This window comes from Lepus europaeus, chromosome 4 (genome assembly GCF_033115175.1).
Source record: "Lepus europaeus isolate LE1 chromosome 4, mLepTim1.pri, whole genome shotgun sequence".
Lineage (NCBI taxonomy): Eukaryota > Metazoa > Chordata > Mammalia > Lagomorpha > Leporidae > Lepus > Lepus europaeus.
Window position 1 is genome coordinate 123,178,313 of NC_084830.1, and position 12,914 is coordinate 123,191,226.

Sequence of the window (12,914 nt, forward strand, 5' to 3'; positions counted from 1 at the left end):
TTATGAATGGATTATAAATACTCTGGGCTTCTCTTCTGGTGACGGGGTGCTGGAAAGTTCTATATTGTCCACAAGGACATTCTTGTCTTCCAGTCTAATGACGGTGGGCTCTGGGCTGGGAGTAGGTGGTGTTGGGTTTTTGTGCATGTGGGGCAAGTTGGCCCAGCTGATGGCCAGGTCTTTGAAAGCATGAAGCATGAACACTCCCAAGATGATGGTGACAAAGCCAGCAAGGGTTCCCATGATGTCCACAGCTGACATGCTGTTCCACTCCTTGAAGAGGATGATGGAAGAGGTGACGACCACCGTGGTGAAGAACACGTAGTAGATGGGGAACACCAGGGAGGTATTAAAAATATCCAGCGCCCTGTTGAGGAAGTTGACCTGAGTGCTTAGGGAGAGTGCCAGGATGAGCGACAGGATGTAGGGCAGTGGGTGCCTCACAACAGGCAAGCCCTGGAAGAAGTTCTTGATGGTGATGCCCAGACCCTTGACGGCAGACACGGAGAAGGCCCCGATCACAGAGCAGATGATGATGTAGATGAGGATGTTCCTTTGCCCGTAACGTGGGGCGACGACGAAGATGAGAATGAGGCAGGACACCAGCAGGAGCACGGCAAACACGATGAAGCCTGGCGGGGGGGGGGGGGGGGCAGGACATGGGTCTCAGCTGGGGAGGATGGCAGAGGGCATCGGAGGCCCCCAACCCATGGCAGGGGAGTTGCTGTGGAGTCTGACAAACAAGGGTCCCAGTCCCTGCTGCAACCTATAATTTGGGCAAGCCGTTAAATCTCCCGCACCTGCATTTCCTAATGTGTAGAAGACCATGAACAGCAGGGCTGTGCTCATAGGCATGGTTTAGAAGGTTCAATGAGATAATGTGCAAAAGCATTTAGCACAGTGCCTAGCGCATAATAAACACTAATTAAATGGTCTCCACATACACCAGGTCAGGAAGCCCTTAAGCAACACTTGCTAACTAGCACCATCCCAACCTTTTGTTTAGCTTGCCCTCTTCTTCCAGGGGGCAGCGCCTGAGATGGTCAGAGCCCAACCAGACCTTCCCCAGAGTTGATGCCTCAGGGGGTGCCTGGCCCCTAGGAATGTGGTGCTTACCCGTGTCTTTCATCTTGGAAGCCATCTGCATGACGGTGGTGACCTTCTCCTCCTCGGGGGCGTGTATCACCATCACTGTGCTGCCTGCCACGCAGATCACGCAGCCCAGCTTCCCCAGCAGGTTCAGGCTCTCACCCAGGAAGTAGGAGGACAGGATGGCACTACACGTGACAATGGGAGAAAGGTTTGAGGGCAGCCACGCTTTCCCAGTGTCCCAAAGAAAAATAGGGGCTGAGCAAGCACCCACAGTGAACAGAGGAGAACTCTGTGCTCCCATTTAGAAGTTTTGCTAGGCCCTCTGTAAACATTTGAAGTAGACGCTGATTTCGGGGAGGGTTGTATGTGTGCTGGGGCAATAGAAATGCAGATAGGTTTCTCTGATTTTAGAAACCGAGCCTTCCCTAACAGAGGGGTAGGGAGAGTCCTTCGGAGGGCTCCTCTTCAACTTTCTACACAGGAACACATCTGCTTAGCAATGCCGACACATGGTATCTGGCCTTGGCTTCCTTGCCTCTCAGGGAGCTCACTCCTTCACAAGCCAAATGGCTCCATTGTAGGTTTACTCTATTCACCGAAAACACACCCCTTGAAAGTTTCTACTCCTTGTCCCATTTCCATTGCTTGGATCGTACAGACCAAATTTATTCCTTTTTGCTTTGCTAGATGTCAATATAAAAACCACAGTGGCAATATGGGCATAGGTCCAGTGCTAGGAACTTTACTATGATTCGTGGTACAGTAAAATATACTATAGCCATTTCATAGATGAGAAAACTGGTCTCCTAGAAAATGACTTAGCAAGGTCCAACAGCTGGTACGTGGGGAAGCCAGGACTGAACTAAAGCAGTGTCTGATTACGAGGCACCTGGGTTTTCCTCTCTGCCTCACTGAATAGAATGCTTGTGACTTGCCTGAGGCTTCACGCCTCTGGGGGAGAGAGCTCCAGGAGTTTCTTGCTATTACCTGATGACATGATTTCCCCAGCCCTCCCATTCTCTCTGTGAGCCAGCAGAGGTAAGGAAGCAAGTGAAGACAAGCAGGTTGCGTATGGTCATGGCTCATGCTTCTGTTCCCTTACAATGGCGGTAGCAGTTTAAGGTGAACATCTTTTCTACCCTGGGACCCAACTGCCTTCAGAGGTCCTGACTCAAGCCGTCAGGAGAGTGGGATTGATGCCTAAGCTTCGTCCCTCTCTTCTGTCTCCTCTGAAGCTACCAGGAATATTTCACCCACAGTGTCCCATACAAGAGAATCTGGTGGCATTCACCCAGGCAGGGATGACACAGAGGATCCCATGCCACTCCCAGGGTCCAAGGAGTGGGGATTCTAGCATCAGATAAGCCATGGTGGGGTCACAGCCACATGAGGTGTGAAGTCGGCCTAGCCGGCTGGTTGTGCAATATGAGTCATGGCTTCGTTGGTTTTCTGACTGTGGAAATGTTGCAAAATTGTCTTGAAGAGAGTAAGACACAACAGAGAAGATGACAGGTATGTGGTTAGCTGGGAGTTACCAGGCTTTCAAAAATGGGCCAAACAGCATGCTCTCCTTCAAAAGGGGCTTCGAGACCCTCGCAGAAGTGGTGCTCTGTTTGCAGTTCAGAAGGACTGGGGACCATAGGACGCACGTGCATTTAGCACCAATTATTCTCCAACATGTGTTGAGTGCTTACTTGAGAGGCAACATGGCACTATGGCTAAGGATTCAGACTCTGGATTTTGACTGCCTGGGTTGGAATCCTGGCCTGCATAGCTGAACCCTGGTCACACTGGGTAGCTTGCCAACTTGATTAACCTCTGGCCTTAGGTAGGGATGCTGTGAGGATTAAATGAGTTAATACCAGAGATACACTGAGAGCATTTATAACACAGCAAGCCCTCGAGATGAGAGCTGTGATTGTTTTCTGTTGTCAGTCCCGCACTAAGCATTTCCTGAGCTTTACTGCATTTAGTCCTCAGACCAACGCCTCCGGTACATAGCATTATCATTCCCATTTTGAAGATGTGGAAACTGAGGCTTACACTTGCCCAGGGTAAGGTAACTGCTAAGTCGTAGAGCACAGACTAGAAGCCAGATAGTGTTAATCTAGGGCTCATGCCTTTCACTTGTGTGTTTTTCCTACTGATGCACTGAAATACTGATGGGAGACAGGCAGCCTGGAGGCAGTGGAAGCCCTTCCCGCTGGTTTGGGCCCAGCCAGCCTCCATTACCGGCCTTAGTGGTAGCAAACAATGCAGGGTCTAGAGCATTGAAAAATACCCGTCACTTTCTGGGGCCTGGCACTGACCTAGGTCCCAGATTGCTTCCCACCCCCCACCCCCCACCCTGCAACTGCAGATCTCAACACATTGGAAACAGGAAGATAGGAAGGAGCCGGTGATGGCTAGAGAGGTGACAACAACCTTATGAGGACGCTGAGTGCTCCCAGAGGCGTGACGACTGTTGCAGGTGCAAATGCGTAGGCCCCGAAGTTGGCAACTTCCCCAGCAGCCACTAGGAAATGAAGGGAGAAAAGACACTTGGAGCCCTCCAATGCAGTGTTTCCAGTCCGGAGGGTGCTGGCTGGAGATGGCTTCATTTTCAACCCACTGTGAATGGCAGAGCAGTGTTCCTTACCTTCTTGTTCTTCAGGACCTCCACTGGGAGACTCTGGGCCCAGATTATCCCAAGCAAATCCTCCCATTTTAAAGATGGCAACGCTGAGGCCCAGAGTCCAAAGTCAGATGAGTTGTTTTTTTGAGCCAAAGTCTGCTTAGCCTTCACATGGCTGGGCTTCTAGTCCATGCATGGCTAAGTGGGTCTCAGGGACTGCTAATTTTTTTTTTCCATCTTTTAGAGAAGTTCTAGAAAATTGTTAATTATAAAGAAATGGTTACATTGGTGGACTTTCTGGGTCTCCCCCTCTTAGGGGAGCTATGGACAGTGAAGTCAAGTCAGACATTCTCAAGGGGCTCAAGTTCCCCATCTGAGTTGCCAGTTTGCAAACTCCTGGAAGCACCTTCTCTGTCTCTCTGTTGCTGCAGGGTAACCTGGGTCACCCTGGGAAAGCAGGTGATGCCTGTAATAGCTCTGGTTGGCTAAGCCAGGGATCCCAACCTGCCTTAGGGGATTATCACTGGAAAGTTGATTTCCACCTAAGAGAATTAGAGTTTGATAACCAGAGAGTTATGGGAGAAATGTATGAATGTGCAAATTCGGGCAAAACTTAAGTGGCAGGCCGGCTATCTTGTAAGCAGACTCACAAATTAACTGCCTGTGGAGGGGAGAAGCTGATGTAGGAGTCCTAGCTTCTACCATGTAGAAGTCCATGTGTCCACCGCCAGTAAGCAGTGATATTACCACCCTACGTTTCAAAGGAAGCTGAGAAAACTTGATTGATAGGGGCTCTGAATAAATCGCCTGGCTGCAGATGGTTCATGAGTGATGGAGAAGGTGACCTGAGAAGAGGGTAGGATGTTCTGCCCACAAGGCTTGTCAAGGTTTCCCCGGGGGATCTGGGTCTCAGCCTCATACTTCCCAGGTTAGAGGCAGAAATGCCCCCATCTGCTCCTTTCTTCTCCATCCATTGCCCATAGGCCACTGTTACTAGAGCAAGGAACCCACTTACTGGTGAGAAATCCGGCCCACCACATTGCGTCTTTCAGGTAGCCAAAGCCTCCGTCCACTGCAGAAAGGAAAACACACAAAGTTAGCACTTGTCCATACCTTCTAGGGCACCTCTCCTAAATCGCCCTTTCATTGGCCATTGATTCTCGGCCAGCTTCTGTGTGTGTTCATCCCTTCGCAGTGTTGTAAAAACCACCTATTTATGGGGCGATCTGGAACTACCTTCTGAGCCCATCCCTACTCACAGAGCCAACTGCCCTACAGGTCATCTCTTGTCTCTCTCACAGGCATCTCAATTTCTGCCTTAAATGGAGCCTTCAATTTTATTATATATATAATTATTTTTAAAGGCAGAGAAAGGCAGGGAAGATCTTCTGTACACTGGTTTGTTCCCTAGTGAACAGCTGGGGCTGGGACAGGCTGAAGTCAGGAGTTGGGAACTCTATTCAGGTCTCCCACCTGGGGGTCCTGGCGATGTGAGCCAGCACCTGCTGCCATCTAAGGTGAATATTAGCAGGAAGCTGGAATCAAAAGCAGAGCTGGGAGTCAAACTGAGGTGCCCTGATAGGGAATATGGGCATCCAAGCAGCATTTTAACTGCTCTGCCCAAACTTGTGCTTTGAAATGCTCCCAACCTACCCGCAAAATGAAACTTGGCACGTGGCGCTTCCATGTACCCAGCTGCTTAAGCACTTGGGCTCCAGACATGTGTATCTCAGTGCCTGCTGGGCGCCCTGGCCTAGATAATGGCAACACCAACTACTCCTGGCAGCTGTTCTTGACCCTTCTCTCTCCGCTCCTTCTATATTCCATACATCCTGCTGCTTCTGTCTCCAAAAGCATCTGTGTGACCACTCCCTTGCCACCATCCTACTCCAAGGCACCATCCCTTCTGGGCCAGGCTGAGGCAGCCGCCTGTTTCATGGTTACTCGGGTTCTGCTTTTGCCCCTTCAGTAATGGGTTCCTCTCACGGCAGCCAGTGTTCTCTTAAGAACAAAAATACTATTACACCACTGCAGAGTTCAGAGCAGGACCCCGGCTTCCAATTTTTCTGATGATAAAGATCAGGATCATAAACAAGGCCATGCATAGCTTGGGCCTGTTCATCTCTCTCAAGGCATCTCCTGCCACTCTTTGCCTTCTTAGTTCTTCAGAAATCATGGGCTCCTGTCTGCCTCCAGGTCTACACACAGGGCTCTTCCTCATGTCCAGATTATTCCCAGCCACTGATGGCCCAAATCCACACTCACTCTGCAGGCCTCTGCTTGCATTTCTTGCCCTCAGACACTCTCACTCTCCCTCTCCCTCTTAACTCTCATTTCCCATGGGGTTCTCCTTAATAACTATCAGCTCCCCTCCTTCATGAAGCTTAATGCCAGTTTGAGTTGATCTGCTTATCTTCTGCTACTTGTTCCACCAAATCAGAAGCTCATTAAGCCAGAAGGCATGACACCTTTGTTTGGAGCTTGGTACACAGCAATGCTTAGCTACAAGGATAGTGGTGGTGATGGATGGCTTTGAGATAGTGCTGTGAGAATTCAAAAACTGTGTGTGGTTTTCTGTGAGTGCCCATTTCCTAAGGAGAGGATCTTTGGCTTTCCTCATGTTTCCAAGGGGGTCAGAATCTCCCATGGATGTTGAGGTCTCAGCATTTTACTCTGAGGGCTGAAATCTTGGAAGAACTGAAATACCAGTTTGAAGGAAAAGATTCATTCTAGGGAGGCTGTCTTCTTGAATGACCAACAGTGCTTGCTCTGTTTCCCTCCATCTCTCCACCCAGAGGATGCTCTGGCAATTTGGGAGGCCCATTGTCTTCTGGACTCTTGTCCAGAAGTAAATCATAAAGCACCACGACCATTGCTCCCTGCTTCCTCTCTGCACCTCCTGGCTCTCTGTTGTGGAGCAATTGGGCTCCGGGTGTGTGTTTCACAGTGCCTGCTGTGCACTCTCACGTAGATGATGGTAACACCAATACCAGTAATTGCCGTCTGCCAAGCGTTTTCTGATCATGTCCCATGTCTCGTCAGTAGCCCTTGAATCCGGCGCTTTTCTCGCCCCGTGTGAGACATGAGGAAGCAAGGTTCCTTTCTTACTCAATCTCGGCACCAGGAACTCAAGGGCCTGAATGGGAACTAGAAGTCTGCTTCCAGAGCACAGTGTTGCACAGAACCTTGCAGAGCGTGTCCCAACTTGACCACTCTGCACCTTCCCATAAACCTGTTCATCCTTCTGCATTCTTTATCTCAGAAAAGAGCACCATCACGTCCCCGATTGCTCAAGTCCAAAATCTGAGTCACCCTTGACTCCTTCTTTATCCTCCCCGTGCAGCCGTCGGCATTGCAGCAGGCAGAGCCTCCTTCCGAAGCCATCCTGGAACCCATCCCTCGTCTCCAGGCCAAAGTTCTGTGCTCTCGCTCACTTAATTGTTTCCCTTGCCCTGAATTTTGTTCCCTATTCTGTCCTCCACCTAGCATCCAGGGATGTTTTCACATCATAAACCGGACCAGCACTCCTCTACCCAGAACTTCTCAATTACCTAAGAGTTGCACTCAACCCAGTAGTCCAGTGTCCATGTGCTGGCCCTTACCTCTCTTTGCCATTCCATGATCTAACCATCACGAACTGCTTTCAGTTCCTTACACCGGTTCTGTTCTCTCAACTCTTTGCCTTTGCACATGCTGTTCCTTCTACCTGGAACACCATCTTCCCTCTTTACTTTGCTGTCTGCATATCAGTCAGGTCTCAGTGTAGGGGTCAGTTGCTACAGAAAACCTCCCCTAACCTCACAAGTTTTTTCATGCATCTCCAAGACATCCCACAGCACCGTGTATTTTCTCCACGGCAACACCTGACCTCCTTTGTGAAAACTGCCCCTAGACTGCATGTCTCTCTCACTTCACTGAACCCTTTATGTTAGCCTCATACCCGGCACACCAGAGGCAGGCAAGAAATGATGACTGCATGAATGGATTCTTCCACACATGACTCCTCTTCCCAAGAATTGCATCACAAATGCACATCTTATTTTCCAAACAGAGTCCCTGTGAACAGAGACTCAATAATTCCATAGTAGCCCACAGGGAGCTGAACTGGATGGTCAGGAGGGTGTGTGTATGGCTGACGCTGGTGAGGCCCAGGTATGTGGGTTCCACGCTGCAGGGAAACTGTGGCCTGCCTTGGATGTCAGAGCTGGGGAGAAGCCAAACCAGGACTGGACCTGGAGGACTGGATTCCTGGCCCTGAGACTCCTGGCTTCACCCCAGCGGCCAGATTGTGAAGTTCTCAGGAGAGACTAGGCTATAATGGAAGGTCTGCTGTAGACAGGAGGGATTCCCAGCAGGGTTAACAATGAGCCTTTTGCATGCCCACCTCTGACTGCTGTCCTGGCCCCAATGGAGGGAAGCTGGGCGAGGGCTCAGCTGCCCCGGGCCCCATCCCGCTCCCCCCACGTCCGCGAGAGCCTACCTGCCCGAGTGGCCCCCGTGGCCACGAGTCGCTGGAGGCCTTTCTTCTTGAGAATGACGCTGGTGCCGACCAGGAAGCTGGACAGGAAGGCCAGGCCGAGGCCGACGTAAAAGCCGTAGTTCTGCCTGAACCTCTCCTGCCAGCTGCTCCCGGTGGCATTGCTGGGCACCTGGGGGCTGAGGCCACTGACGATCTGGCACAGGACTTCATGGGAAGAGCAGTAGAGGTTGATGAAGGAGCCTGGGTGGCAAGAGCAGAGGAAAGGAGTCACATGGATGGCACCACGGGCTTCACAAATACGGGACTGGTTCCGGGAGCAGACTGCGTGCTTCTGCCACTGGGCCCTGGGCCCCAACTTAAAACAGCAGTTAACATTCACTGAGCGCAGGCCAGGGGCCTTGTTTTCCGGAATTCATCACATTTTTTCAAGTGCTATCTTCATGATTACTTCTCACATTTTTATTTTACTTGAAAGGCAGTGAGTTATCTTCCATCTGCTGGGTCACTCTACAAATGCCCACAGTAGCTGGACCTCGGCCAGATCAAAGCCAGGACCCAGGAACTCAATCCAGATCTCCCACATGGACTCCAAGGACCCCAGTATTTAAGCCATCTTCTGCTGATTTCCAGAGGGAGCACTAACAGGAAGCTGGATTGAAAGTGGAGTAGCTAGAACTTGAACCAGGCATATGCATATGGGACATGGGAAGCCTGAGTGGCAACTGAACTGCTGTACCACGTAGCTCCAAAAACTGTCTTGAATCCTCATTTGGTGGAAACAGAAACAGAAGCAATAAGAGCGTGGTACCGTCTGTGACCAGAATGGCAGTGCAGGACCTGTAAGCTGGACTGACACCCCGCACACCAGGCAGTGTCCCCTAGGCTCTGAGGCCTCACTGAGTCCAACCTCCTGCCCCTGCCCTCAGGGATCCCCTCTGAGCCTCTTGGCATGTGGACCTCCAGGAGCTCATGATCCTTCTCCCAGGCCGCTTCCCTTAGTGTTCTGCATCTCTGGCTACAATGGAAGCGTAGAGAGTGAGGCTGGGGAGCGCACCAGCCCCTCCCAGCTTATGGGAACTGACCATTCTCGGGCATTGCTTCTGAGACCTCTGGTATTCATTGTCACTGGCTGGGGCCACTTTCAAGGCACAATGGGACTGACATCCCTGCCACTCTATACAGACTCCAATTCTACAGTCTCGGAGAGTTGAATCAGCTGTCAGGCCCTAGAGCCAGCCCACCCTTGCTTGACCTTCTGGCACAAATATGCAGAGAGGCCAGACCCTCAGCCCAAAGAACAGAGATGCTCAAGTTCAATAAATCAGTACAAAGAAAATCCAACAGTCCCCCAGTGCTACTACTCGCATGATCCTCAGTTCTGGAGTTTTCCACGAGGCTTCCTAACAACCACTCCGATACCGGCTCAGTGGTCCATCCCAGGCTCTCACCTGAGAAAATGAGGCTGCCTAAAGCCAATCAGTAGTGAGGAGTGAAGCCAGAATTATATTCAGGCAGACCTGATGCCAAAACCCGTGCTCTTAACCACCTACCCATCCCATGCCAATAGAGCATGCAGAAAGATGGGGGGAGCCTTTGTTTGGCTTCCTAATCATTGGCTGAAAATACAAATCCATTACCAACATTTAAAAATAGATTTCCCAGGCAAAGTTCAGAGTCAGAGCTACACTTGACACAGAAGGTCTGCTTTGTTCACCTGCGTAATGACCCACTGGGCAACAATTGGCCGAAGCTCTGCAGCGGTTGCCCCTTCCAAAGCCTGTTGCCTGCAAGTCCCTAGAATCTTTATCGGGCTCCCTTCAGTCAGGTTTGTTAAAGGCTTGGACTGTCGAGGTATTTGTGACCTCTGGAGGCAGAAGTCTTTTTCCAAGAAACTCTGTTTGACAAAGGCCTGGGCTTCAGTGCCAAGGATATAAGCCTGGACCAGGCACCTCTCAGACCAAGTGAGAAATTGTAGCCAGTGTCTACAAGGAACCCAAAGTCCAAGGTCAGGTAGTTCTGGCTTTGGCACATCAGCAATGCAGAGAGGCCCTGGAAGGAGCGGATACAGGGGAGTGTTGATCTTTCTTCCACGGCACACAGAGCTGGAGGACAGCCAGTCTAATCCTCTGCTTTCAGCTGGGGAGACTGAGGCCCTGAGAAGGAAGGGACTTGTTGAGTTACACGAGCACCTGGCGGTGGCGCTAAGTCTGCAAGCCACTAGGGCTGTGCATGTATCTTGGCGAAGGGAGACCTCCCTTTGTGACACCTGTGTCACCACTGCAGCAAGATGAATCAAGCAGCCCTCTGGGTCCCTAGTCAGACTTGTTCCATGTTGCTCATCGTCGTTTGCAAGCTCGGGCCTCCTTGCCCAAGAGCTGAATCTGGGAGTCCAGGAAATGAGCCTGGCAGGAAGTGGACCAAAGAGAGCCGAGTCCGTTCTCACATCCTTCCCCTTCTCCCTGAAGGTGTACTTCTGCCAGGTGGAGCCGAAAGACCCACTGTGGGCTTGGCTGTCACTGTCACGGCACCCACAGGCTCAGCACCCTCCGCAGAGCCAGGTTCCTCCATCATGGTGAAAAGACACAAGGAAGGCTGATGGTCTGAGGAAATCCAGTTCTGATGGGGATGTCCATCTGAAGAAACAGGTGTTGGGCTAGGTGATTCCTGTCTTCTCTTCCCGAACGTGCTGGAACTGCAGATTATCCCTCCACAGAACAAGAGCAAGGCTGCCAGCAGCCTGCCTTGTTGGCCAAGAAACCCAAGGCACCAACACCCAAGTGTCTGTCTTTGAAAGCCCCACTGGAGAAGCGAAGAAGTTAAGAGAAACAGACTGCAATTCCAAGACAGAAAACTGTAGACACACCAAGGAAGGGGGTGAGCCATTGTAGCACAGGGACATATCTTAGAGTCACAGAGCCCTGGTTTGTATCACACTGCCCCAGTGTTCTGATGCGAGCGCATCGTTAGCCTTCTCCGAGCCTAGCTTTGCACACCTTCAGAATGGGTCAGTAAAGTAACTGCCCACCTACCTTCTAGAACTGTTTGAAGGACTGAATGAAATAATACCAGTAAGGGACCTGGTCCCCTGCCTGCTTTATGCTAAAACTTAACAGGAAGCCGGGAGTGTTTGATCCTTTTTTTGCATTTCTATCCCTCCTTTTTCTAAGGGGTATGGGGAGCAATGAGGGATTTGGGATCAATGAGACTCTTGGGTACCTCTGTGCCCTTTCAATAGCCAGATCTGGACAAGTATTAAAACCGTCTGAAGTCACTGTACACTAAAAAGCTCAAGACCCCAAAGCGCCCAGGCCACCTGTTCCAGTCTGCAGCACCCCTCCCCCATGCTGCCCCAGGGGTCCATTCCTGCCTCCCAGCTCCCAGTGAGCCCAGCGGCCAAGATAGAGAGGAAGTCCCAGCTCCGACTTCAGCAGAGACCCCTCCCCAGCTTAGACCCTTGGTGGCAGAGGGTGGGCAAGGCAGGCGGGGTGCCCCCCTCTGGTATCCCCCGCCCAGCGCACGCACCGTTCTCGCAGCTGGAGTTGCTGGCCCGCAGCTCCATGGAGCCCCTGCCGGGCTTCCCGAGTCCGGAGCAGGTGGCCGCGACTTGTCGTGGCTCGCGCGTTAGAAGCCGCCAGGGTTCCCACGCAGGGGGGAGGAGAAGGACGCACCCCAGAGGCGGAGGGTCTCCAGGGTGGAGTCACGCAGCGACTTGGGGAGCTCAGGGAGCTGGGGGCTCGACGCTGAGGCCGCCCGCAGAGGGGCGCATGCCCTCCCGGGGTGTGGACTCAGCCGGGCTCCCGGGCGGGCGGGCGCCCAGTCGCCGCCCTGTGCCAGGGGCAAGAGGCGAGGGGGCGGGTCCCTGAGCCCCGCCCTGCCGAGGCGGCTGGGCTGCCACTCAGCCGCCTCCGTCTGGGACAGAGCTAATGGTCCCCAGGCTGGAGGGAGAGGGGAACAACCTTTTTGCCAAGGTGAAAGTAGCAATGGTAGGAGAGTAGAAGGGGGTATTTCTGCCAGGGAGGGCCCTCTGGAGCCTGGGTTGTTCTTCCACCCTCCTTCCCTTCCCTACTTTATTCATTCAACATGGGAGATCTGATCTGCATCAGGAACTGGCAGGTAACAGGTACATAGTAATTGTACTATAAATGCTCAACGTATGTCCACCCTCCCCACCGCGCATAACCTTATATAGTAATGTAGGAAGCAAAATAAGATCAATTATCGGAAGATGGATGGTTTTCAAATTGTTTGCATTGTGTACGTGTGGCTAGGCACACACACAGTTGTGTCGGAAGGCACATTTGTACTGTGGTAATAGTAAAGCCGAGTTGGAAAAATGCTCACCCGGACCACGGAAGCGTGGACGTGGTGCTTGCCACAGGCGAGGCAGAGTCCTAAGTGCTGAAGAATTCCAGCTTATTGACTTCTCCTGCCGACGGGAGCTTCGTAGTTTGATTATTTACAGAAAGGAATCTGGCAGGGAGTGATCCAGTTAACTTGCCCAGGATCCCAGCTGAGAAGAGGCAGAGCCAGGTCAGAATCCTGCTGTTCAGGCTGCCCCAGGCTCTGGCATTTGAGACTGAGATGGACGCCTGCTCTGGGCAGTAGCGGCATGGCATGGCTGAGAGAGCAGTAGCCTGCGTTGGGCACCTGCTTCCTGGAGGAGGTGTCTGGCACAAGTAGTCATCTGTGGGTCCTCAGTGCAGCTGGACCCTGCCGTACGCCCTTCAT

At 51.9% G+C, this 12,914-nt stretch overlaps 1 protein-coding gene across 2 annotated transcripts; it reads right to left on the bottom strand.

The window, feature by feature from the left end:
- Positions 1–11,760, bottom strand: NIPAL4 (NIPA like domain containing 4). 2 transcript variants are annotated; one of them, XM_062189690.1, is made up of 6 exons: positions 11,709–11,760; positions 8,187–8,426; positions 4,722–4,778; positions 3,517–3,607; positions 1,117–1,277; positions 1–632 (listed from the first exon to the last, which is right to left on the bottom strand). In XM_062189690.1, exons 1-6 carry the CDS (start codon positions 11,743–11,745, stop codon positions 1–3), a joined length of 1,218 nt encoding a protein of 405 aa, XP_062045674.1. In that variant the 5' UTR covers positions 11,746–11,760. The 2 variants fall into 2 exon arrangements, with proteins under 2 accessions (XP_062045674.1, XP_062045673.1); XM_062189689.1 differs by lacking the exon at positions 4,722–4,778 and having other exon boundaries at positions 11,709–11,745.
- Positions 11,761–12,914: the final 1,154 nt, after the last annotated feature.

Excerpts from the sequence above, each read along its gene's own strand:
- NIPAL4 (XM_062189690.1), bottom strand. The coding sequence starts at position 11,745 with ATGGAGCTGCGGGCCAGCAACTCCAGCTGCGAGAACG. Across the intron at positions 8,427-11,708 it reads CAACTCCAGCTGCGAGAACG|GCTCCTTCATCAACCTCTAC; the intron begins GTGCGTGCGCTG and ends CTTGCCACCCAG. Across the intron at positions 3,608-4,721 it reads GTGGGCCGGATTTCTCACCA|TGGCTGCTGGGGAAGTTGCC; the intron begins GTAAGTGGGTTC and ends TTCATTTCCTAG.